The sequence below is a fragment of the Podarcis cretensis genome (assembly GCF_951804945.1).
Source record: "Podarcis cretensis genome assembly, chromosome: 9".
Lineage (NCBI taxonomy): Eukaryota > Metazoa > Chordata > Lepidosauria > Squamata > Lacertidae > Podarcis > Podarcis cretensis.
The window spans coordinates 8,001,998-8,029,754 of NC_137178.1; the positions used below are offsets into that span (position 1 = coordinate 8,001,998).

At 43.7% G+C, this 27,757-nt stretch overlaps 1 protein-coding gene across 3 annotated transcripts in view; it reads left to right on the top strand.

Annotated features, from left to right (window-relative positions):
• CTNNA2 (catenin alpha 2) overlaps positions 1-27,757 on the top strand; it is a 562,131-nt gene that overhangs the window by 515,209 nt on the left and 19,165 nt on the right. For all 3 annotated transcript variants that reach the window (XM_079990774.1, XM_079990775.1, XM_079990773.1), the window contains exons 15-17: positions 6,137-6,318; positions 9,661-9,766; positions 15,650-15,784. In XM_079990774.1, coding sequence (XP_079846900.1) covers positions 6,137-6,318; positions 9,661-9,766; positions 15,650-15,784 — 423 coding nt within the window. The remainder of the gene's footprint in view (positions 1-6,136; positions 6,319-9,660; positions 9,767-15,649; positions 15,785-27,757) is intronic.

Here is a 27,757-nt window from a genome sequence, read left to right on the forward strand (position 1 = left end):
TGTGTTATTCTAGGCCAGAATCCAGAGGCAGACACTATCCAGAAGTATGAAAATGCAGCTCTGTTGATGAGTTTTTCCATCGTTAGTTCTGCTTACTGCTTCCAGAAGAGAAAATTAGGAGAGATATAATATCAAGACGAAGGGTTAATGCCAGGCAAGATATTTGATTGTGTCTGTTGTGCTAATCCCCTTGCTTGCCAACCAAAAAACCACTTGCTGATTATTTTAATCGCTGAAGATTTCTTAAAAAGCAGAATCTGGCTCCACATTTTGATTTTTGGTTGGTCACTAAGGCTGCGCGCGCACACACAGCATTTAAAGTATGCTTCTTCCACAAAGGATGCTGGGAGATGCAACTGACTTCCCACAGAGCTACAGTTCCCAGCACCCTTAACAACTTCAGCTCCCAGGATTCTTTGGGGGAAGTCACGTGCATTAAATGTGCTTCAAATGGTTGGTGTGTATGCAACCCCAGCACTGTGAAACCAATGTGTTCTAAAGGACTTCCCTCGATGCACCAAGCACCAAAACTTTCAGCTGAGCTGATGGGTCTAATCTCTGTGGATCAGGCCCTGGTCTGTATGGCCTTAGACTAGCCTTTGCCAACCTAGGGCCTTCCAGATGTTTTGGACCACAGCTCCTATCAGCTGTCTTGGCTGGGGCTAATAGGAGTTGTAGTCCAAAACATCTAGAGCATTCCAGATCAGTGAAGACTGCCTTAAAGTAAAGGCAAAATACCCCTGACAGTTAAGTCCAGTAGCGAATGAATCTGGGGTTGCACTGCTCATCTCGCTTCACTGGCTGAGGGAGCCGATGTTTGTCCGCAGACAGTTTTTCCACGTCATGTGGCCAGTATGACTGAGCCACTTCTGGCAAAACCAGAGCAGCGCACGGAAATGCCATTTATCTTCCCACCGGAGTGGTACCTATTTATCTGCTTGAACTTTGACGTGCTTTCGAACTGCTAGGTTGGCAGGAGCAGGGACCGAACAACAGGAGCTCACCCTGTTGAGGGGATTCGAACCGCCGCCCTTCCGATTGGCAAGCCCAAGGCTCGGTGGTTTACACCACAGTGCCACCGGTGTGCATTCCAGATCAGTGAAGACTGCCTCAGACACTCCTGAATATGCCAGTGCATTTTGCATTGCCGTAGCACCCAACAACTGCTAACAGAAAAGGGTTGCACATGAGGGGGCCTAGTATTGTCAAAAGTCAGTAGACACATGAATGGCTAAAAAGATGGTCCAGACGTGATTGCTTCTCCCCCGCTCTTCTCCCTCCAGAGTGTAGTACTGAAATGATGGAAGGAGAATCCTAATTCATCTTATTTATTTATTTTAAATGTCTCTATTTCACCCTGGGTCTAATCTCTGGTGGGCAGCACAATCTCAGGAATCCTCAACAGTCCTACTATCGGTCCAACGTTACAGATGGGGAACTGAATTATGAACGCCAGAGCCAGTGTAAGGGCTCTTGCAATATTTGTGCCATTGAAAAATTTACATTGCAGAAACTCCCTTTACAGCATATGTGCTTTGGAAAATGGGTGGTAGCATTCAGCATTCACAAAGGGGATATTGAACTATTTGTAGTTAGTAATTTGTCCTTGGCACCTATAGGATGGAGGGGCTAAGTCTGCCTTCTGACTCTCATCACCCTAGACATCTCAACCATTGAGAATCAAGCCTGATACTATTTACAGAGTTCTCTCAGTTTGAGCTCACTTTTGTGGGTTACAGTAGAGTATGACAGAAAGTATTGAAATGACGGTTGCATTTCGCTGTGAGAGCATCAGAAATTGACACAAAGGCTTTTGCAGCATCCCCATATACAGAGTTTGTTCATAATCCCAGTCCCATTTGCCATTAGCAAAGTAATTGCATCAGATAACATATTCCGTGTTAATAGAATTGCTAACCATGACCTCCAAGTAACTGCCGATAATGCTGCCTTCATAATGCTATGCAGGTGCTACTGCAAACAGACTCAACCTCTGTGCCAAAAAGCTAGATTTTGATAAAACTACATGTTAGGCAGTATTTCTTCATTTTCTCTCTCTCCCCCCCCCCATGCTTTATTTTCCATAATTGCATCTACACAGCAAGAACGTATCATTACTGTTATCTGTAAATACCACTCATCAAAACAAAAATCCAATTACAGGGTACAAGTCTTCTAACAATAAATTTTGTACATAAACTTTGACTTCCCGTCCTTACCAAAAAATAGTCCACTAGATCAGAATGGTTATTGAAGATGATAGAATATGCTGAATTAGACAATCTTTCAGAAAAGATCAAAGATAGGCCCAAGCAGGAGTTCATTTAAAGTTGGGAATCTCTTAAGAGATATTTAAAGGAAAATTGTTGCAATTTTAACTCCGTTGCAGCTTTTGAGTAGTCTCTGTAAACAACCCTAGTTAAAGGGAATATATATATATATACATATATGAGTATTAACTTTTATTATCAAATATGTTGATAAGTTGTGCAATAGGTTTATTTAAGTATTTCTTCATTTTCAATAATCTACTTTTACTATTCAAGGGGGAAGACAAACCCCACCCCCAAACTATCAAAACTTCCTTCCCAGCCTCATGTTCCTTTTCTTATTTATTTGTTTTAAAAAATAAAAATAAAAGAAGTGAAATGGGAGACTCCCGAGCTGTAGGACTCTTCACCCCAAACTAATACCTTCATGTTTGTGCAGAGCTGTTGTAGAGCGCATGTAAAAGTGTCCTTTGCTATGAAAAGCTGGAGGCTACTTGTGGCTATAATACCACTCCGCTGAAGCTGTTAGCCTTTTAATAGCTCAGTATTTTATCTTTGATTAGAAATATATAAAACAGAATATGCATGCCCTGCTGCAGCTCCTACAGAAAAAAAGGCACTTTTCTTTTTCCTTCTAAGGAAAAAGTGCTTTAATAAAAGGCACAGGGGTGTCAAGGTTAGTGTGTCAGCTAAGTTGGGAACAACGCCACATATCAGTAACAGAGAAGGGGTTCTGCAAGTCTATATGTATACACATCCAGGTATTTATCATCTTGCAATACAGAACAGCATCACACACATAAAAGAAGCTCGTTTTTTTCCCTTTCAAATACAGAGTGGGGGCTCAATTTCTTTACCGTTTTTTCTTTTAATGGTAGAAGCTTTTGCACGCTAACATTTCAGACTGCTGAGTTACATTGATAAGGCCTAATTAAAACTCAGCCATTGAATTCTAATTTGATTAACTTGCCAATTTTCTCCATATTTTTTTTTTATCTCCTGCTTCTAGATAACCTTTTTTAATCCTGGTTTCGGAAAAGGTCAATTATGAATTTTTTAAAAGCCAAGAGCACTTTAAGAATACGTAGAGGGAGACTACAGCTGATTGGAAGTGACATAAACAAGAAAAACTGTAATGACACTTAAATATATGTCACACCCCATTAAATGTGCAATGCAACTTGGTAGAACCCCTGGAGCCAAACAGTATCTCAGCCTGGAAATCATTGCTGAAAGTGCCTATTTGATCTTCAAAAGCAATTATTATAATTCTACTGTTCTGTGTTGCAACTTAGTTGCTGGTTTCTTTGGGAACTTGGAGTAAGCTAGAATCCACCAGTCCAGTTGATTGTTTTTTTAAAAAAATAAAAAACCCTTAAAGCTGTTTACAAATGATAAAAAGTAAAATCAAGAAGAAGACAAAATACATACAAATGTTAAAATACAGATTAAAATCACCTTAGGTTTCTAAGCATCTGGGTAGGCTTGTCTAAACAGGAATGTTTTTAGATAAAGGTAAAGGGGCCTCTGACAGTTAGGTCCAGTCACGGACAACTCTGGGGTTGCGGCGCTCATCTCGCTTTGCTTGCCGAGGGAGCCGGAGTACAGCTTCCGGGTCATGTGGCCAGCATGACTAAGCCGCTTCTGGTGAACAAGAGCAGCGCACGGAAACGCCATTTACCTTCCCACCAGAGCAGTACCTATTTATCTACTTGCACTTCATGCTTTCAAACTGCTAGGTTGACAGGAGCAGAGACCGAGCAACAGGAGCTCACCCCGTTGCGGGGATTCAAACCACTGACCTTCTGATCACCAAGCCCTGGGCTCTGTGGTTTAACCCACAGCGCCACCTGCGTCCCATAAGTTTTTAGCAGACACCAAAAAGAGTACAGTTGTACCTTGGTTTAAGAACAGCTTAGTTTATGAACAAATTGGATTAAGAATGCCTCAAACCCGGAAGTAGGTGTTTTGGTTTGTGAACTTTGCCTTGGATGCAGAACATGTTTCACTTCCTGTTGAGTGTGTTCCATTTGGAAATTGAGTCCCCCGCTGCTATGGGAAAGCACACCTTGGTTTAAGAACGCTTTGGTTTAAGAACAGACTTCTGGGACGGATTAAGTTCGTAAACCAAGGTACCGCTGTACAATGAAGGCACTTGCTTGATTTCAAAAGGCTTTTCAAAGGCTGGCCACTACTACACTAAATGACCGAGTTCTTACAAATGTGGAAAAGGTATTATGTGTCACCTGTCACAGTGCCAGTTCTGCTGATCAAAGCAGTTGAGTGGGAACATGCAGAGTTAGACGATCTCATAGGTAAACAGGTCCCAAGCTGCTCGCCAAAGCCTGTTGCCTCTTCAGCATCTAACCATTCCTCCTCTCCTCTCCTGACCTGTCCTCAGTGCCCCACCACCACTCCCCTGGCTCTGAGCCTTCCTCCTCCAGGGTTTCCCTTGGGGCTTCTATTGAAGGTTGGAGAACAATTCAAAGTGTTTGTGCTGACTTTTAAAGCCCTAAACGGCCTCGGTCCAGTAGACCTGAAGGAGCGTCTCCACCCCCATTGTTCTGCCCAGACACTGAGGTCCAGTGCCGAGGGCCTTCTGGCGGTTCCCTCACTGCGAGAAGCCAAGTTACAGGGAACCAGGCAGAGGGCCTTCTCGGTAGTGGCCCCCGCCCTGTGGAACGCCCTCCCACCAGATGTCAAAGAGAACAACAACTACCAGACTTTTAGAAGACATCTGAAGCCAGCCCTGTTTAGGGAAGCTTTTAATGTTTAACAGACCACTGTATTTTAATACTTTGTTGGAAGCCGCCCAGAGTGGCTGGGGAAACCCAGCCAGATGGTCGGGATATAAATAATAAATAATAAATTATTATTATTATTATTATTATTATTATTATTATTATTATTATTATTTTATTATTATTATTATTATTATTATTATTATTATTATTATTATTATTAATCCCACCACTCTTCTTCATCCAGCCGGTCCCTGACAATGGCTGGCAAGCAGAAAATGAAATAGCTTCCTCCCACCCTTGAATCTTCTGCTCCCTCCACAGCTGCTTTCCATAACTGAAGGAAACTCTCAGTTGGAAACGAACATGCAACTGCACACACAATGTATATGCATTGCTCGGGCGCACATACGAAGGAGCATCTCACGGGGTAGAGTAGAGCCGTGTTGGGGAAATATCAGGGTTCAAATCCAATGCCCTGAGCTGGCTGGAATGGAATCTAGAATCAGTAAAACTGGGCATTTGTTTAAGCATTGCAACATAACCTCAACCAGGAAGTAGTCGAGGGTTGGCACACCAAATATGAAAACAGCAGAAAGATTTATATACTTAAAAGGAGCTAGGTTTATGCTGCTTACAGAGAAGGGAGGAGGCCATTGGGAGGTTGGTAAGAGCACTGGATTGGCTTTGCCACTGAATTAGTGCCACCGTATCGTCCCCTTCGCTAAGCAGTGGTGATCCAGGAAGTTAGCACAGTGACCTCACCTGACAAGCCACCTCTGCACAGGCACATGTTAACAAACTGTCTGTTTATCTCAGTATGAAACAACATCCGGCAATTTTGGGGCCAACCATATTTACGATTCTGCTGAGGTTTCTGGAGCCAATGTTTTAAGCCCAGAAGGTGAAACGCACAACCTGTAGGGTGTCTGAAACCATTGATTTACTCCTGGAAATAATACGAATTGCAGAAGCAGACTATCCCAGCCAGTCCTATGAAATTTACAAATAGAGCTCTTATGAACTGGTTCCTCCAGTTATGTGCAAGTGACTGGAAGCATTTGTTTTTACGACGACTTCAGCTGTTCTTCTTCTTTTAATTGTTCTGTTTTTGTTTCAATCCAGGCTATCATGGCCCAGCTTCCCCAGGAGGAGAAGGCTAAAATCGCAGAGCAAGTAGAGATATTCCACCAAGAAAAGAGCAAACTGGATGCTGAAGTGGCCAAGTGGGACGACAGTGGCAACGATATCATTGTGCTGGCCAAGCAGATGTGTATGATCATGATGGAGATGACAGACTTCACTAGGTATGTATCATGACTCAAACATGATGTCCTCCATATCTGCAGAAGGCATCAGGTTCAATCCCCGACAGCTGGGAAAGTCTCCTGGCCTGAAAGCCTGAAGAGCTGCTGTTAGTCAGCGTAGACAAGAATGGATTAGATGGACCAATGACCTGACTCTGTATAAGGCAGCTTCCTATGTGGATAATTGACGAGGAGTTTCGGGGAGCAGGATTGGTTCACCTGCACCTCATTTCTAGCCAAGCTGGTGCCACAGGAGGCACTGCAACAAAGGCTTAAAATGGAAAACGTGTGGTGGGATGGGCACTCAATTTTGGCACTGAACAAAAGCCCAAGTCCTCCACTGATTTCAGATGAGGGATTTCTCTCACTTGAATACAGTGGTACCTCAGTGTCAGGGAACTGCCATCGGAGCCAGAGGAGGAGGGAGGGCTCCAGAGGGATGCCGGAGAGCGTCCCAGGAGGGAGAGAGGCAGCCCATCTGCGGGGGAAGGAAATCAGCGTAGCACCAGTGGAGAAGGGGGGCAGACGGGGGAATCGGTGAGGAGGCTCCATGACTCCTCGCCGGAGACCAGCGGGGAGAGCACGGGTCCTCCACTGCCCACACCCTCCCTGCGCAGAAGACTTCCGCGCAGGGAGAGTAGGCGGAGACTTGGCATCAAAGAACTTCTTTGCTGGAAGAAGTTCAAGAAACGCCCACTGACGGATTCTGCCAGCGATTGAGACAGCCACGGATGAGTGGCTGTCCGGACAGAAAGGGTTCACCCAGGTGACTCAGCCAGGTGTGGCGACGACTTAAGCACGAGCAACCCCTAGAACCATTACACTCAGTTTAAGAACAGTCCTGTTTAAGAACGATTCAGTTTACAAACTCCGCAAAACCGGAAATAGTGTCCCGGTTTGAGAACTTTACCTCGGTCTAAGAACGGAATCCAAACGGTGGAAGAGCACTGGCGACGGAAGGCCTCATTTGGGAAAGCGCTCCTTGGTTTAAGAATGGTTTTGGTTTAAGAACGGACTTCCAGACGGATTAAGTTCATAAACTGAGGTACCACTGTACTTCTTTGAAACAAAAAAAATTAAAACCCCATCCACACAGAAAACATCACTGTGTGACCAAAGGGTTGCTAAAGAACCATAAAACAAGGATGCAGGGATGGGGAGGTATGGGGAAGTCGAAGGAAAGAAGGTGTATGAAAATACAATTTTGAAGTTAAATTTGTTTAAATGTTTTGTATGTTTTTGTTTTGTGCTTTGAGTTTTTGTTTTGTGTTTTGTTTTTATTATGTGTTTGAAAAATGAATAAAAATTATTTTTTTAAAAAAAGAAAACATCACTGTGAAAACAGGAAGCTGAATTAGATAGGCTTTTGTTCTGATTTAGCAGGGCCTTTCTTGTCATGGAGAAACAATATATCCTTGCCTTCTCCCTTTAAAACTAGTTGTTCATTGTTCAGGAAATATTATTTGCATGGGTGAGTGTTCAGTCATGTGGGGCCTCAGCTTTTGCTTGAAGTAGTACAGGCCATACCGAGATTTGTCACCTTAGAGAGTCTACCACCCAGACCACCTTGTGATGCCTTGAATGCTTCAAATAGAAAATGCACAGGCAAAGGCGCACAGAGGAGATTGTCTTATACTGAATCAGACCATTTGGTCCATCTAGTTCAGTGTTGTCAACTTCGATGGGCAGCAGCTCTTTCATGCAGGGGGGCATTCCCAGCCCTAGATGGAAGATGGAACCTGCGGCCTCCTGTATTCAGAAGCGTAGGAAGGGGGTGCAGTCCGCCCTGGGTGCCACCCCTGAGGGGGTGACAAAATGGCACACTGTGGGGGGTGACACTTATCGCAGGGCCTGGCCTGCAGCATGCCTGAGCCATGCATCTCTCCTGGGAGTGACACGGTGGCTCAGGGCCCTGCGCTGCCCAAAATGGCATTGTGGTGCTTGCATCCGCCAGGCAGACTCCATGGGCAGCTCGTGGCAGTGCCCCCCGGGTGGATTACCACGGCGCCCCGTGCATGGATCGCCCCATCCACATGTGTGACTCCCCCCCCGCCACTCCAGGTGCCAGAGCAGCTAGCCAGGGGTCAGCAAACTTTTTCGGCAGGGGGCCGGTCCACTGTCCCTCAGACCTTGGGGGGGGGCGTACTATATATTTAACGAACTCCTATGCCCCATAAATAACCCAGAGATCCATTTTAAATAAAAGCACACATTCTACTCATGTAGAAACACCAGGCAAGCCCCACAAATAACTCAGAGATGCATTTTAAATAAAAGGACACATTCTACTCATATAAAAACACCAGGCAGGCCCCACAAATAACCCAGAGATGCATTTTAAATAAAAGGACACATTCTACTCATGTAAAAACACACTGATTCCCGGACCGTCCACGGGCCGGATTGAGAAGGCGATTGGGCCGGATCCGGCCCCCAGGCCTTAGTTTGCCTACCCATGAGCTAGCTGCTCTCCTGCCTGTGTTCAAAGCAGATAGTCCACTACTGAGCTAGGCCACCCTTCCCCCAAGTGCATGGAGCTGCATGGGGCAAGGCACAGCTTGTGCATGAAAGGAGAGCTTTTCTTGTTGTTCAGGCGTGTGTCTTAAGGAGGCTGATTTTTCCTACCAATGTCCTGACACTTCAGGAACACCTGGATTTTTGCACTCATTACTGTGATGAAGAATTCAATGAGCCCCAAGGTGGTGGGGTTATTCTCCGACCTCTAGTTGCTACAAAGCAATTCCAGATGTTGTGAAGTAGAAGGAGGAACTGCAAAAAAAGAAAAGTGACTCTAAAAACAAAGCTGCTTTCCCCCCACTGCTTATTCTTAATTATATGCATTAGTGGGTCATTCATGCTTGCTGCAAATGTTGCTTCCCACCCCACGGAAACCGGCGTGCCCCATTTCTGCATTTTGAGTTTGCATTAAGCATAGCTCGGGGAATAACAGAGGGGTTCTATTTCCCCCCCCTCTCTCATGAAAAAGCTTTGGATTCCACCAGGGACCCTGTCTTAATGAGCACTTAAAAATGCACATGCTATTAAACATAGTTCATGAGCTTAGAGACGAAATCAAAGAAAAGTGCTGCCAAAGCATTTTGGAGCATATGAGGGAATCTAGAAGGCTTTTCCTCTATTTTTTTCCTGCTTCTTTTCCTAATCAAGCTATGCTATAATAAGTAGTTGAAAGGTGATGTCGTACTAAATTGGGAAGACGTTCATACTACAGCTCTCTCTCCCCCCCCTTTTGAAGGTTTTTTTTAAACCTCTTATCCAGAATATTAACTCTATTTATTTCCATAATTTAATTAGATGGCACTGTAATTACCTTGTATTTTCCAGGGGTAAGGGACCATTAAAGAATACATCTGATGTCATTAATGCTGCCAAGAAGATTGCAGAAGCTGGCTCAAGAATGGACAAATTGGCCCGTGCTGTGGCTGATCAGGTAATTTCAATGGGAACAAATCCTCTTACAAAGAAGTTTTTGAAAACATATGAGGAGAACTCTCATGCTCAGGTGCTGCAGGCATCTGGTTGGCAACTGTGAGAACAGGATGCTGGACCACTGGCCTGATCCTGCAGGCTCCTTATTAGACTGTCACCGTGATGCCCATGCTAGCGTGGTGCCCCTGGTGTCAGCACGACCAAAGGATTGTATTGGAGTATCAAAGAATCATAGAATTGTAGAGTTGGAAGGGACCATGAGGATCATCTAGTCCAATGCAGGAATATGCTTCTGTCCCATACAGGGTTCGAACCTGCAACCTTGGCATTATCAGCACCTCGCTCTAACCAACTGAGCTATCCAGGCTCTCCGTGATTTTCTCTTCTCCGACCTTCTGCCTTACCTGTTGGGCAGGCAGGACAGGAATCACTGTGAAAACTGGATTGTAATGATGATAATAATGAAACTAAGCAGCTGCTTGAGGATTTCCCAAAGTCATCTGGTTGGTCACTGTGAGAACAGAATGCTGGACTAGATGGACAACTGGCCTGATCCAGCCAAGCTCTTGTTTAACGTTCTTATGATCAGCAGAGCCAACCCCACCAAACATTTTGCCTTGCCTTCATTGTATGCATCTGGAGTTGTGATAAATGTGTTAAGCTTCACACAGAGCTACTTCCTCCTGCCTTATACCTTCCAGATGCTGTAGTCCAACACCCATCATCCCTGGCCACTGGTGCTGTTGGCTAAGACTTGTGAGAGTTGCAGTCCAGAAACATCTGGCAGGCTGCAGGTTCCCCATCCCCAAAATGCCTATTCACTGGCATTCTTCAACCCTGCTGCCCTCCAGATGTTCTTGGTCCTTGCAATCCCCATTCTCCTGGAAACTGGCCATGCGAACAGGAATATCTGGAGGGCATCATATTGGGAAAGGCTGATGTATATAATGGGCTGCTTTATTCAGGGCTCCTGCCATCAGCTCTTTCCCTGTCTCCTTCTCCCATTCCCGTAGCCATGGCAATGTTTTATATTTATTTTTAACCATGTTTTGAGAGACAGGGGTTTCTTTTAATAATAATAAAAAATATAGCCTGGTTGTCTGGAAGAAGCTACTTCAATTTACATCTGACCACTTAAGCACACTTTCATAAAGAGCCTTCACCTGGGGAGAACAACTGTGCCAACAAGAGCCTCAGAAGAAGAGTCCCTCATGTACTCAGGAGGAAAGTGCTCTGCGTGTTTCAAGGACAGCTTTTTATGGGGTGGTCAAAGTCCATAGAATACTATTCAACAGTGAACAACAGAGCGTTATGTAATTACAATTTGTTGTGTTGTGCAATGTACTGTGTTCTATATACACATGGTGTGTATAGATCTTGGCCTTGATGAAGAGCAGCTCTTGTAATTGTTTGGGGCAAATAAATATTTTGCAGCTATTCTTTCTGATATGGAGACAACCCTTCTTTGTTTTCTCAGAGCTGATCACCGACTCTAACTCCTCTGCTCGCACAGAAAGGCATTTTGTTTGCTTACTTCCAGAATGACTTAAAACAGCCTTTCTCAACCTGTGGGTCCCCAGATGTTGTTGAACTACAACTCCCATCAGCCCTAGCTAGTAAGGCCAGAGCTCAGGGATGATGGGAGTTGTAGTCCAATAACATCTGGGGACCCACAGGTTGAGAAACATGACTTAAAATAATGTGATACAACCCAGTCTGTTAGCTAGGTAATGCCAGTTTCTCCCATTCCTTCTGCAAGAGAGCGTCACCCATTTCTGAAAATGCCAAGCGATTAAGTGCTGAACTCAAACCATTCCCAAAGTTTGAACCTGGCTGCTGCTGCTGCAGATGATGATGATGATGATTAACCAAGAATGGGGAAGTATTAAAAGGACAGGTTAACTACTTAAAAACAACTCTTTTTTTAAAAGACCAAATTATATATAACGTGAATTTCCCACCATCAAAACTTTAGAGCCCCTTAATGATCAAACTGTATTGTAGAAGTTGGTGTACTTTTAAAAAATTGTGTGTGATGGCCAATATGCCAAAAAATGGGATTTACCTGAATTTCTAACATCCAAGTAATAGAGTTTGAACAGGCACATTTATTATTTTCTTAACAACCCTTCACCAAAATGTCCCAGGGTCACAGCATATGAAAAGGCAATTATAATGGTAAAAAAATATCCCCACCCATTACCCCAAAGTCAGAATACAAGGAGGGCACCAAAATCACTTCCTCAATTTTCAAAGAACAGGGTAAAGAGATACATCTTTAGCAACTAATGGAAGCGGTCAAGAAATGGTGCCAGATGCAACTCTGTGGGGAGAGAGTTCCACATCCCTGGGGCCATCACTGAGAAGGTCCTCTCAGAAGCTGCAGCCACCATACTTTCAAGATTGATGGAACGATCAGGAGGGCCTGGCAAGATATTTGGGGCCCAAATCTGGGCTCCCGCTAGTGCCAGCACTTGGTGCTACTATTGTGAAGTAAGTGAGCTGGGAGAGCGTGCAACAGCAATGGAGCTCATCATTAATGCCAGGATGCTCCTATAGGGCATCTATAGCCATCCAGAGCTTCTTGCTGCAATCAGACCTGTCCTCCAAGATGATGCCTCTGCCTCCTGATCTGCAATTGCAATTGTAAGTTTTAGGATATAGGGAATCTCCAGGCAAGACTTAGAGAGAGTTCTCCTTGGTGCCCCAACATAAAGTACTCTAAAAACTTGATAGCTGGGGCTTGCATGGTTCTACCCATCAGCTGATCATCTGGACTTGCAGAGTGCTATGCAAAAATGGGTCGTCTGATGTCACTGTGATGTCAGGTGATAGACAGGTGGGCAGTCCCTCCCACCCACCCGGGCAGCTTGGTCTGCAGGGGCTAGAGAGATAAGAATTTAGGCTGCTAGATGAACCCATTTCCCTTCCCCAAGAGTTCTCTGAGAAAGCTCAGAGAAACTGACCTAATTATATAGAATCATGGAATTATACAGTTGGAAGGGACCAAAAGGATCATCTAGTCCAACCCCCTATAATGCAGGAATAACAGGTAAAGAATCCCTGACAGATGGCCATCTAGCCTCTGAACTCTCCCACTCCTAATTGTGAGTGATTTACAAAGATTTACAAAGAAATTAGAGCAGCTATTGGGCAGGAACAGGGGCAGCAGAAAAGACTATTGGAGGCATAACTCCTATTTAAAACCATCCAGGGTTGCTTGTCCTTCTTTAGAGTCTGAAATATGTAGACGTTTTATGGAAGTTTTGAGACCTCTGTGCAATGTAAACTTTTTATGGACTGTTGCATTTTTAATTACTGTTCTAAAGAGGGAGAGAGATCGAGATATCGTAAGTTTTAATTTGCCGCAATGTGCTTCTGTTGAAACCCTTTCTCAGCTCTCCAGAGAGTTTGTTTTAAAGTTTCTTTCAGATACAAGGGCCTCCAGAGTGGAATAAATATGAGTGTGTTAAATTGTTACTAAGTGGGAAAAGGCTCTCTTTGGGATTCACACTTGAAAGTTATGTTAAGTGTGTGTGCGAAAAAGAGAGAGGGTTGCGTCCTGCTAAATCACGGCACGCACACACAATGAGAGAAATGTTTCGTGGCATTATCATATACGGAATTCATAAGAGATTAGGCTTCATTACCCCAGAGAATTTTCACAGCATTGTTTTTTATTTATTCATTTGGGAGATGGAAAAATAAAACAGTGCCGCTGCTGTTAGATTGCTCCTCTATATTCTCTTTTCCTGCCAAGTCTTTACCTGCTTCCTCCTCCGCCTTGCCAAGTTCCAGATTGCAATTCAGCTCTCCAGGACTTTCCTGATGCTTCAGTGCTGTTCAGTGGCAGCGCATCTGCTTTGCATGCAGAAAACCTCAGGTTCAATCCCTGACAGCGCCAGGTGAAGCCCCCCTGGCCAAAGCCCTGAAGAGCTGTGGCCTTTCACGCCACAGTTGACAGAACCAGTGATGGATGGCAGGAACAAATCCTCTCCTGTGCAAGGATTAGGAAACCTGAGGCCCAGGGGCCAAATGCAGCCCCAAGTCTCTCTATCCGGCCCTCGGCTCTCTCCTCAGGCCACACCCCTCTCCCAGACTACATCTGTAGCCAAATCAGACATCTCTAGGAATTATCTGTATGTTTTAATAGATCTTTTATATTTATATATAGGTTTAATTCTACAGTTGTACCTCTGGATGCGAACGAGATCCGTTCCAGAGCCCCGTTCGCATCCTGAAGTGAACGTAATACGCGACTGCGCATCTGTGCATGTGCGGGTCGTGTTTCTCCGCTTCTGCGCATGCGCGTGATGTCATTTTGAGCGTCTACACATGCGTGAGCGGCGAAACCCGGCGAAACACATTCTGTTACTTCTGTGGAGCATATGCCTGCACTGCCCAGGGCGGGTGCGCTCCCAAGTGGGGCATGGCATGGAGGATGCCCTCCCAGGCGCGGGATAGCCACTCGGATGCCTGGAGTGGCATGCACACCTTGCAGCGGGGGGTGGGGTGGAGAGAGCCACCCACCTGTGACTCCCAAGCCTCCCCCAAGCTGTCAAAATGAAGGGGGAAGGGGGGGAATGCAAAGCAGCACAGGTCCCCACCTTATCCCAGCGACTCGAGGTAGGCTTGGGAGTCACAGGCGTGCAGCGTGCCGAATGTCACCCCCCTCAGTGAGGGCATCCGGGGTGCACTGCCCCCTTCCTATGTCCCTGTTTTTAATGACCCCATATTTTTAGCTGTTCCTATTTTACCTGTAAGGTGCCTTGAGTCCCTGCCAAGGGAGAAGGTGGGGAATAAATAAATATAACAAGAACTCCATTCTCCACATGGGTGCTAATATCCTGTTGTCCCTCTTGCCTCTCTACTTTAACCACAGATCTGCCAGTCCAGTTTGAATTTTGGGTGTTTAATCAGTATTTCAGTTCTTGTAATAAAGTGTTTTTTGTTTTGTTTTGTTTTGTTTGTTTGTTCTAAGCCTTGTTTAATAGTTAATTCCCACTTGGATAAGTGTCGTGTGTCCTGTGGTGCACTATGACTGTCAGCTCAGGTCCCAAACTTACCTTCTCCATGGACAGGTTCTTAGGTTGCTCTTGCAATTCGGATCATAACCCCTCCCCATACCCCACCATTGGAAGCGAGACATAGAAAGATATCATTTCACTAATTTATAGAAAATTTGTTAGGACCCAGATAAGTGCATGTTGTTCTTACTGTTGCAGCTGCCGCATCTTCTATTGCTATGAAATAGTCCCTTGTGGAGCTGCCACATAAATTGTCTCAAGTTTTTGAACTGATTTTAAAACCTTCCCAGCACTGGCTTGGTTTGACCAACTTTCATTGTGGCTGGTCCGGTTTTGATTTGTATGGTATGTCGCAAACAGCGCCACAGGTGGCATTCCACCGTTGGAGCAAAATGATCCGTTGCCAGTTGTGATGTGACAAAATGGCTTCGCTTCTGTCCTTATGAAAGGTTTGCGGGCCCGAAAGCACCTCTTTTCAACGTAGTCCTTACTGCACCATTTTAAAAAAAATGTGCATTATGCATCAGTAAAACCTTATGTTCAGTGCAAATGGAGCCATGTCCTCAGGAAAAGGCTACAGAAATTACTCTACTTTACAGCTCATCAGGTAACTGACAAACAGTTCTGGTGGTGTTTCCTTCCCTTCCCTCTGCTGCTTGTGGGTCCCTTTGTACTTTAAATCACTGTCTTGAGCTATGCGAGAGAACCATCCCTTGTTAAATATGTAGCCAAGGGGTTAAGCAGAACAAATGCCTCTAATACGGTGTTAGCAAACCTGCCCGTTCTTCCCTGTATATTAGGCATATAAACCAAAGCCAATCAAATACATGCTGTTTATCTCTTTTCTTTATCTACAGTGTCCCGATTCAGCCTGTAAGCAAGATCTCTTAGCGTACCTGCAACGCATCGCCCTGTACTGTCACCAGCTTAATATCTGTAGCAAGGTGAAGGCGGAAGTTCAAAACCTGGGAGGAGAACTGATCGTCTCGGGGGTAAGCCGGTTTCTGAATCTTGTCATTGGCATGACCTGCTTGCAAGTGAATTTCCAACCCTTCCCCCTGCCACCTCCCCAGTTTGGGGGTGGGGCATGCTTTGAAGAAGCAAAATACGTCAGCTGATCATATGCAAGTTTCTTGCTATTCTTTTTATTTTTAAAAAAGTTATCACCTTTTTATTTAGTTTTTTGATTTATTTAGGGCATTTGTACCCTGCTCTTTAGCCAAAAAGGCTCCCGGAGCAGCTTGCATGAAATCAAAGCTAGACGCTCCCCGCCCGCAGGCTGACATTCTAATAAATGAATGAAAAGACAACACACAAGGAAAAAGGAAGGAAGAGGAAAATAAAACTCAGACGCCAATTTCTAGATAATTGATCCTATATTGACCAGCCGGCATAGTTCAGAGGCAGGAAGTACCTGATGGAGCTGGCCCTTCAGCTTAGCATATGCAATGAACCCTGCATCCCATCTCTCCCACTGAGGCAGCCTGATGAAATTTCTGCCCCCAGATGACAGCTGAGGGAAGGGTGGTGTTGGTGGAACTGGCCTGTTGCGGCAAAGCTGATGGAGCAAGTTCTGCTTCTCAGCTCTCCCAGTGCTGGAATTAGTTGTCCCCAAATGATAACCATTGTTATTCAAGACTTTATAGCTTTGGTCTGCTATCAATAACGCCCCCCTCCTTTTTCTATTTGGCAAAGGCAGGTGGCCCAAGAGAGGGAGAGTCCTGTTCTTGTTATGCACCCTTAGATCTGAGATGGGGGGAGGGCACAGGTGCCTTTAACCCTATGCATGCAAGTCTGAACTTCAGCAAAGGCCTTGTGAGTCATTTAATGCTCCACAGTTACTCATCATTGACCTGTGCTCAGTGTGCAGGAGTGAGCAACCGAGGCGCATAAGAAATGGGCATGTACACTGTTCTGGAGGCCAAAGGAGCTTGAAGACTGGCTCTATGGTTCCTTGCAGAACTGCTTGATCCCCTCCCTTCTACTTCACCTGTTAAAAATTAGCCACCTTTCCAGAAGAAACGTAATTTAGGAAGCCCTTGCCAAGCCATGAATATTATAATTAATTGGATCTTTTTCATATTGGCTCCTTGGAAATCCATTTCCTTTTGTGAGCCATAGTAATTTCCCTCCTCTGTGTCAAGGGCAAATATATTGTTAAAGTAGGGAGAGGGTGGGTCATAGGTTTGCACTCACTCAGGCCCCAGTGCATAACTGGGCTGAGCAAATAAAAGCCACCCATACAAAATATGCTTTTAAATTTAAAAACCAGCTTTAGGACATTCACAAAAGATATTCTTTTGGGACCCCTGTGTAGCTTCATACAAGAGTTTCTTGGCAAGAAAAACCCTCTCCCCTCCAAGGAAAGCCACAAACTTTTAATCCTTTGGGTGACCTGAAAAGTGTGTATTAACTCCTTTTCTTAAAATAAAATAAAATAAAATAAAATAAAATAAAATAAAATAAAGTTCCCATGTGACCAGAATAGTGTTTAACTAATTCAGCCATATAGGCAGGCCCAGTCATGTTAGGACAAAGCACTAATATGTGCTTGATTCGTATTTTTATTTCTTAAAGTGCTTATATACTGCCAATGCATACGATATCACACGATAGCATGCAGCAACATATACAATAAAAACAGCATAAGATGCTGAAAATGACTGGCTGATCAAAACCCCAACCTTTGCATAGGCCTGTCTACATAAATAGGTCTTCAAGAGATGCCTGAAAAGTCAAAAGTGAGGATGTCTGCCCCATCACTTCTGGAAGAGTGTTCCACAGCATAGGAGCCATGATACCAAATGCCCCAGGCCTCCGTGATGCAGGGAAAACTAGCAGCAGCCCTCCAGATGGTCTCAGGGATCGAGCTGAGATATAAGAACTTAGGTGGTCCTTTAGATATTCTGGACCGCAGCTGTTTAGTGCTTTTGTGTATTAATGCCAGCCTTTCCCCATAACAGAAATCCTCTCCCCAGCTTAGTCAACAAAGATGAATTCATTACTGAGCTGTAAGAAGACAGGGACTCATTAGCTACTGGGATCACAAGGGGGGCAGAGATCACATTTAGCCCCTACAGACTCCCTGAAATGTTTGCAATGCTATTGCACAGAGTGCTCATAACACTCTCACTCAGCTCCCTGCAATATAAAAGCCCTCTGTTCACACGTGTGTGTACACTCACACGTATGAAACAAGATATATTTTGCTAGTATGCACTGCGTGTTGGGTTTGCAAAGGCAGAGTAAGGATTTTATTGTTTTGTTTCTTTATTTTTTCTGGGTGCCCCCACCCCTGCCAGAGTAATTGTGGCGAAAACTCCTGCAGCAGGGGCTACTGGAAATGTCCTGCTTTTCTTCCTCTCCTCCAAATTGGCGCTGTCTCTTGATACACATGCAGCGTGTTGTAATTTTTTTTAAGTCTTGATGTTCTTAACAGCTGTGGGAACACCCCCCCTCCCTTCCTCCTTTCTATCTCTCTCATTGCAACAGGCTTAGATCTTCCTCCTTTCTACCCGCTGGCATAACAGGATCTGCTTCCCATCCTCATTAATTATTATCACTTCCACCCGCCTCTTACCAGGCTCCCAACTCAGCACGTGCATCAGCTTGGCTGTTGTGCTTTTTTTCGTTTCTGTCTTCTTCGCTCTCGTTATCTCCGGCGGAAGCTGGCGTTGGGCCGCAGCTCAGATAGTAGCCTTCGCGTTCGTTGTTGTTGGCATACCATCACATGCTGTGAAACCAAAGCAGCCAAACTGCTTGACTTCTCCATTCCCAGTTTGGTAGTCTTTAGTATCTGTTGCTTCTGAACTTTCATCACCACTGTCTTTATATATTTTATTTTCTCTTTCTCTCTCTTCCATTCAGCCATAATCCTTGGCAATGCTAGCACCATTATCCTTGTGAATAGTTTGCCTTTGGCATTGCCATTTAACAATTTGTGTTGGAAGCCAGACGCCAAACCCAGAGATCACTGGTATTGACTTCACTTGATCTTTCCACTGTGAAATTTGTACAGGAAGATTTGCCTGCTTTTTTGTCCCTTTTTTTTTTAGGTGGGAGGTATCATTATGTATCTATCTCCATTTATGTTTGAAAAACATGAGCACGATACCTTTCTGGCAGATGCTTCAAAGTGCTGGGTACTGTATGCTAAAAGACTATCCAGAGATCTGGATTCCAGCTTCACTTCATCTGTAGTCTTCCTGCCCACTTCCTGCTTCCTGCTTCCATCTTGTTCTTCATTCTCTCTTGGATAGCCAATTGCAAATAAACTGCATTTTATTTGCATAACATGGAAACAAAAAATTGCTCTGGAATCTGCATACAGTACAGTGCTCATGACACCTCCCAAATGATGGTTGAAAAAACCTATTTTTTGTTTTGACATGTGTGACCCAGTCCCTTATGGCCTTGGGTTGGAAAAACAGTTACCCAGAAGAAGACTAATATGCATGTATTGTTGTCAGATGGTGTTCATGCTGAGATATGGGTTGCTTGGTGTTTGCTGTGCCCTTGAGGCCAGAGAACTGTAGAAATACTTAACATGGTTTGTGCAAAGTCAGTTTCCCCCCCTAGCGTTTTCTTTATCCTTTAGGATCTTCGTTAAGGATCCAGTACGAGTGAGATGGGAATATGACCTCTCCAGGAATTTTCATTAAGCAACAAATAATAGAAATGAAACGTGACTTAATATTGTTATTGGGAAATCGTTATAGTAATAAATGAGAGTTTAAATGGAGTCGTCCCCCGCAATTGGAGCCCTTTTCATACATTTGGTTGTGTACAAACAAATGCATGGAAAGGCGCTATTGGAATCATGCCTTGCCTCCAAGCTCCACATATTCAAAGGTAGAAACTGCACATTAGACTATATGTACCCATATCCTGGAATGTAAGCATCTTCAATGTTACAAAGACATTCAGGCATATGCACCCAGACTTCATGTAAATGGTTCACTCGAACATCCCCTTGGTGCTTTCATTTTTATAACAAAATGAACATTTGAGAAAGAGCTGCAGATGAGCAGACGTACTTGGGTCTAGCATTGCTAATGATGTCACTCAATGTAGGAAATCTCATTATATTAATTTTGTGAGTTTTTCCTAATTGATTGGACAGCTAAATTTGTGTCTGTTTTCACAGCAATAATGCAATAGGTCTGGAGGGTTGGGGGGAGTAAACTTTTGTTGTTTTTCAATGATGCACACATACACAGCAGCAGACATCAACTTTAAAAGAGATTTTCTCCTCTGCTTGTTCTAAGAGAGTGCCTGTCAACCACCATTGTTTTGTAAGTTCTGATTAATTGAGCAAACTTGCAACCTTATTTGCGATGGGAGGGGAAATCAACTTTTTGGGTGGTTTGCGATGACAAGCTGTTAATGAAATACTTGTGGGAAACAGTTTGGGTCTCTAAAAGTTGACCTTGCTCCAGTGAGTAGGAGGAGGAGGAGTGGAAGCCTGATTACAAAACGCTGGAGACAAAGGAAAGGGCCAGGTCACATTGATACCTGGATTGTGAGCTTCCAGATGCATTTGGCCAGACACTTTGAGACATTGGATACTGGGCTGGATGAACTTTGTTCCAGCAAGACAATTACCATATTTTTTGCTGTATAAGACTCACTTTTTCCCTCCTAAGAAGTAAGGGGAAATGTGTGTGCGTCTTATGGGGCGAATGCAGGCTGCACAGCTATCCCAGAAGCCAGAACAGGAAGAGGGATCGCTGCTTTCGCTGCTCAGCAATCCCTCTTGCTGTTCTGGCTTCTGAGATTCAGAATATTTTTTTTCTTGTTTTCCTCCTCCAAAAACTACGTGAGTCTTATGGTCTGGTGCGTCTTATAGAGCAGAAAATACGGTATTTTGCTTTTAGGCAAAACTGTGTTCTGGTATCTGAACTCATGAAGGGTTAAAACAAGGATGCTGGCAGATGTGCACATGCAAACCCCAACCTCAACATCCATGACCAGGGGTCGGCAAGGTTTTCCTTGCCTGGGCTGGTTCACTCTAGCGGACATCCCTGCGTGGGCTGGATTGCGCCAATTTCCAGCACCTGCGTCTGTGCAGATGTGATTTCCGGTGCCGCGGAAGCAAGTCCCCGCACCGCACTGTGCCGGTTTAGCACAGCGCGTGGAGACTCGGCAAACAGGTGGCTTCATTTGGGGGTGGCTCATGGGCCGGTTAAATGACCCCCATGGGCTGCTTTTGGCCCATGAGCTTTAGGTTGCCAACCTCTGTCCATGACATTCCAGAAATTCAGTTTTTTTGTGAAATTTGTGCACCACTCTCAAAATAAAAAATGTTCTACTGAATGCATGTTATATAGCAAATAATAACTCTGACTAAACAGGGTTTCTGGTTATGGTGCCAGTTTCTAAACACATTGAATCACACATCCTTTGAAAGCCCCTTTAGACCTTTGTGCAATTGCATTAGGAACTGCTATAGATTGTATATGGAGCATGATCATATCTTGCACGCATTTAAGATGCATGATTTCTACCACCCACAACTGAGGGCTCCTGGTTGAAATCCTGCATGTTAACTGCAAGTAAGGAAGAGAGCTTAAAAACTATTTTCCCCCAGCACAGAAGAGCTTTTAAGCTCTGCTCTGCTTGGGAACAAGGCGCCCTCCCTGAGCCAGCTACAGAAACCCTGGGATGCTTGTGGGAGGATGGTTCCAGGGGTTTGAGTACACATGCTTTTGAGTATATGCGGAACCCTTGGAACTGACCTCTGTGTAAGATGTGATCATAGTGTATATGTATATAGTGTGATTTATTAAAATGTAAATAAATGGGGGTTGACCCAGTTGTACTCACCTACAGTCAAGATTGAGCTAAAAATGATGAACTGACAAGAGTATCACAGCATTATAAATCAGATTGTCAACAAGCTCAGCCTTCTTTTATTGTTTGTTTGTTTATATATTTATTTCAGGATTTATAAATCGTTTGTACGCTCAGAGATTATCTGAGTGCTGTACAAACTGGAATATAAACATAATACAGATCATTAAACAGTATTAAACAATAAATACCTGCAAGAATTAAGGACCTACAAAAATTGCTGAATTTGGGGAATAAGATACAAAATATAGGCGTGGATGAAAAGAATTTGCTTTTATTGACCTCTTAGGGGCTGGACTGGATCAGCAAGAGTATTGCATATAAGTTATTGAAGAAAATCTGCCTTGGAGAACATTATGGTTTCTCTTTTAAAAACAATATATCAGTATTTATCCTCCTCCCTGCTATTTTTGACAGAAGCAACACTGAGACTAAGGAGGAGGAAGTTGGCAGCCAAGACTCCCTTGTAAACAGGTTGTAGGTAAGAAGGCAAGCAGCTGAGAATCAAGGCAGAGGTTAGTTGGGTCTTAGTGGACCATCTTCCACTGGCAAACCCTCTCTAGCACATGTCAACATGGCTCCTTGAAAGTGGGCTTCCACTTTGCTTATCTTCAAGGTTGGAGAAGGACAAAAGTGGTTGGACCAGATGCTCAGTATGAGCATCTTTTGAGCCTTTTGCAAGTGTTGCAGACTTGATCCTTTTTCAAGTTGAACTACAGGGTCCTTAGTTCATTGGGCCTCTGGTCTACCGAGTGAGAGCTACATTGCACTGACTTTTTAATATTAGGCAATCCACAAAGGTGAAGAGAAAAGGCAATAAAAAGGGTAGAGAAGGGGATGCATATCACACCAACATGCACTTTTCAAGTCAGTTCAGGGACATTTCATCAGTCAGATGGGGGATCGTTTCTTCAGGCAGTTCCATCTCCGTGTTCAGGATCATGAGGAGTAGGTACGGATGGAAGGACCTGTCAATTTCAGTTGCTCATTTTCTCATTTTTCCAATCTTAGATTCAGTTCTCCACATTTCTGCAGCATTTTTTCCTCAAATCATCCTGAATATTCATCAGCATTTTCGTGTGAATTTCTCCCAGTAAGCCAATTTATGTATGCAGGTTTAACTGATGTACACAATTTGGAAGCAGTTTATCCTAGCATAATTCATATATTTTGTTGTAATTTTTACCAGTGCATTTCTTTTTATGCAACTTTACCCTAATGTAATGCATTTTTATAAACATTGGTTGGAGAACTGCACTGCAAGATTCAGAGAAGTTCAGATTTCAAAGGATGGCTGTGTTTCTGTTCCCATGTTGTTTCAGAAAGTGTGGATTTGATGGACTCCCCCTTAAATGCAAACTGAATCCAAAATCTCCCCATCCCTAATGAGGAGAAACATACTGAGCAAACTGGCAGAATGATCCATTCTGTAGCAATTCCTGTGATTGGAAACATCCCCAAAGCATTGTTGCGTTTTGCAGAAATTGCCATGGAACAAACGACATATGGGAAATGAGCACTAACTATCCACGTTGGTCGCTTAAGCCCTTGGATAAAAAGGCCTCTGCAGTTTAGGTGGTGTCTTGTGTTATCAGTTTATGGCAGATGTGAAAGTAATCTTGCTGAAATGAGCACAGAAGGACCTGGGGGACACTACTGCTGCACATGAGATGGTGTTGAATGTTGTTAAAGGAGGAACTAATTATTACCACCCTGTATGCTATGCAAATATGCTGATCTGTCATTGGGAGTGATTGGAGACAGTGGTGTATTTAAGCTACCTGCTCAGAGCGCACCAAAATCCAGAGGTATGGTGCGAATTCCCAGCCCAGATCTTTGCATTATGAAAAAGAGGAACAACAAAGGCTAATCTTCTGGAAAGAGAAAGAAGGGGGGGGGGACCCTTTTCAGTGGAAAGGAAACCATCTGTGTCCTGAATTTTGTCACTTGTCTTCCATTGGTTATGATGCTTATTCACTTTCCTCAAGTGAGACACACCTTTTTCCTTTGCTTAAACACAACTGTACAATAGTTACTCTTTTCAAGTCAATGGTTTTCGCCTATTTCTTACGTTCTTCGAAGAATTGTCATAAATTCTATATGCTGTGAGTCCTTATTCACTGGCCTGTCTACTTCCATCCCTCCAAAACCTGCCCATTCTTATACAGCTTTAGCTAAAACGTTATTTCGTGTGCAATCAGCACAGAACAAATTGATTACCTGTTACTCATTTAGATTCAATGCACCAAAATACACATGGATCTAAGATTACTACAGCGTTCCTATGAAGTGCATCTCTTCATCCGTTTCCCTTAATAGTTTTCCATTTAAAATTGCGTGCACACAGAGAGATGTATCTGTTTCCATCCTATGTCTACTTACTATCTGATAAAACTTTCCTGTCGCTTGTAAATTTGATTACTCATTGATATAACCCTGTGCGCTGTTCCCTATCTTTCGAAATTTATGATGTCTTCCAAATATTCTAGTTATTTTGTTTCACATTTGACTTGTCAGGCAGCCAAACATTCCCTTTCTCTTTCTCTCTCTTCATTAAATCCTACCCTCTAGCCTTCCTACGATGTTTAAAATCTATCTTGTGTCTCAACAAATCATGTTTCCAGTATTGAGGAACCCAAGGCAGATTGTCAACTCTAGCCTTATCAGTACTAACCGGTACTGAAGCATCTTCAGATCGTCTCCAATCAGTTTACAGTACTGTATCAAACTCTTATTCATTATAATCTAAGAAGGATCCTGTTGCCAGAGTTAGTCAAATTGTCTTTAACATCGATAGAATGCCAGCCATCAAAACAAAGAAGTGAGCAAGGCAGAGGTAGAAGCAGAGGCAAGGGCTCGATAAAGATTCTATTTTTGGTGAGGGGAGGGGTGGGCTAAATTAGTGGTGCCACCATAATTGCTATTTCCCAGCTCAAAAATATGAATCTCACCAACTCATAATGCAAGGTGAGCATTAAATTAGTACAACTCTAGTATAAAAGTTTTGTGCATGCCCAACGCGTCCCGCATCTAATTTTAGCCTAAGTTTGGGACACTAGTTAGTGCTAACTTAGAGCTAAGGAGATGCTCCTAAGAGGGAATTTTTAAAACTAGTGTGCAGCTGCAGAATTTGTCTGACCAAATTCTAGGAAACTTCCTAAGTAAAGACTAAGTAAAGGCTTTTAGTATAGTTTCTGCTAGATATCCCTCTAGCCCAGGCATAGGCAAACTCCGGCCCTTCAGGTTTTGAGACTACAATTCCCATCATCCCTGACGACTGGTCCTGTTAGCTAGGGATGATGGGAATTGTAGTCCCAAACATCTGGAGGACCGGAGTTTGCCTATGCCTGCTCTAGCCAATCTGGTGCCCTTCAGGGGTGGTGGGAGTCCAGGCTGTACAGTAGTTTGAGATGATGTGAACTGCAGACCAACAATATCTGGAAATTCCCACATTGTCTGCTCCTGCAGAGGCCTATGTTTTAATGATCTCTTCAGTACATAGCATTAGGACACTAGACCACAAAGGTCTTGGTTCTCATGTGCCTTGATGTTCAGTGCAAAGTACAATGGTAAACATGGATGTTCTAAGAATGAAAATCACACCACTGAAGTGGGAGGAAGACCAAATTGTTTCAGTAAGAGCAAAACTAGCATTTGACCCCTTTTAATTTAAGATGGCATCACTATACCCCATAGTATACAGTGACTTTCCTCCTCCCCCTCCCTCCCTTTTAGGACTAGGCAATTTAGATTAATTATGCAAATGCCAAAGTTGAACCTCTCCCCTCCCTGTGCCTCCATTCTCCTCTTAATATTAGATACAGTTTGTAAACACCTTTTACTGATTAATAATCAATTGCACAAATCTGAATATATGGCCTATCCTTCGTTTGGCACTGAGTCCTTGCAGTCTCAGTTCCTTTCCAAGACTCAATATGACTGTTTCAGTAATCCTGCAGAATCTTCAGGGATTAATGCCTGGTCAAGGCTCCAGTCCAGGTACTTTTGCAATGCATATATGATCTATGCAGCCCATTATATTTCTGTGTTTTGGTATTTTAGGATCTATTACTATGCAAGCTAAGTCAAAAAGGTTTTTTAAAAACAACAACAACAACAACACAGCCCTAGGCAATAAGAATACTAAATTTAGTTTGGATGAAGATAACAAAATAATTAAACTACTGGGAAAATGTAAATAGGGATGTATTAACAGGATGCATTAAAAAGAAAAAACAGTCCAACAGTCACTCTCGGAGGTTGGCTAATTTTCTGAAGATTCTACATTCATTTATTGGCCTTCCCTGGATAGGTACAGGTTGCAAGCCCCAAGATTGAACGCTCGTTCGTTTAGTTAAGTTGTTAATAATAATAATAATAATAATAATAATAATAATAATAATAATACTGCCATTCATGAACTATATCCCAGACCTGTTCACAATGTAAGCATGTAGTCCTAAAGCCAGCCAAGGTCAAGCTAAGGGGCTGTTAGATGCAGCAGAAATGCTGCACCATTGGAGAAGAGGGAGAATTGCCAGCAGAAATGCATTTACATTGCCAGAAGCCCCCTAGTACATTTCTTGGAGGTAAAGGCTATCAGTGCCTGCTTCCCACAATGGTTATGTTCCTCCTCCACTGTCGGAGGCGTTATGCCTTTGAATAATACTAGTTGCTGGGAACCACAAGTAGGAAGAACGTTACTGCACTCAGACCCTGTTTGCGGGGTCATCTGATTGGCCACTGCGAGAACACGGCACTGGAGTAGATGGGCCCTTGGCCAGATCCACCATAGCTTCTCTCATATCACAGATGTCCAACCAGCATTGTAGGGGGAAGCAGAGCATTGTGGTGATAACCAAGGAACCAGAAAACCCTAAGCCCCTCACTTCCCTAAGGAGTCATCAACTGCCATTCAACTGGCATTGTCAATCGGAGCCCTCCCATTGACTGCAAGGGGAGAGGGGGGAAAGTATGGTGAAGGAAAAGACCAGGAAAAGCCACTCCCACATCCCACCCTGGGACAGTGAGTTGGCAGGGCTTTGGAAGTGGCAGTAGCTGCCACGGAAGTCCTTCCCCCTCTACAATGGGCTTGTCCTACCCTTGATACAAATTAAACATAATGAAATGCATGGCATTGCAACTGAAACAAAGCATTCACCAGCACAGCAGGCAAATCAGTGATACCATTATAGTTTTAAACACCATTCATTCCTAACCCAGTGCCTGATCTCTTAAGTGCAGGGGCAGCGAGTGTGGTGCCCTCTGCGTTTTGCTTAGCTCCCATCTGTCCCAGTCAAGCATGGCCAGTGCTCAGGGATGATGGGACCTGCAGTGCAGCAATATCTGAAAGGCACCATGTTGGCTGCCCCTGCCTTAGTGGAGATTTGATCATTGGTGCTGTGCTGGGCAAGTCAAAGAAAGCATTAAAATGTGGTAGGGACCAGGATTCAAGTGATATTGCCAAATTAAATACCATGGATAGCATGCATAAATAAATAAATAAATAAATAAATAAATAAATAAATAAATAAATAAATAAATAAATGCTGACATAATAGGAGGCTACAGGGCTCCAGGAATTTAGCAGAACTGGCTATTTTTTCTTCTTCTTTTTTGAAATGAAACTCGGTGCTGGCCATGTTCTGCTGTCATGATAAACAGTGTTTTATTGTGATGTGTACTTGCTGAAGCAAACCTTAAGCCTGCATGCACCCCCATCGCCTCCTTCTGTGCAGTCAGGAGGACGACTTTGGAAGCTGTTATTTATTTATTTTACCCAACCACAGCTTCCTGTTTCAACCACATTATTTGCGAAACAGTCTTGCGACTGTCGGCCCAAACCCTTCCCTACCCTGGTAATGTCACAGTTATTTAGACACTGCGCTTGGATGCTACTCATAGCATAGATGGAGAAACTCGCTTCACGCATGTGTTCTAGTTTCTCTTGAAGGCCGTCAAAAACAAAATGTTTTCAAATCTCCCTTCTGTCTGTCAGGAACTGCATATTTCTTGGGGGAGATGCATTTTCCTTTTAGTAAGGTGTCACTGGGCCTAACTGCTAGACTGAAAAGAGTGATCACCTTTGTATCATTTTGCTGACACCTCCTGGA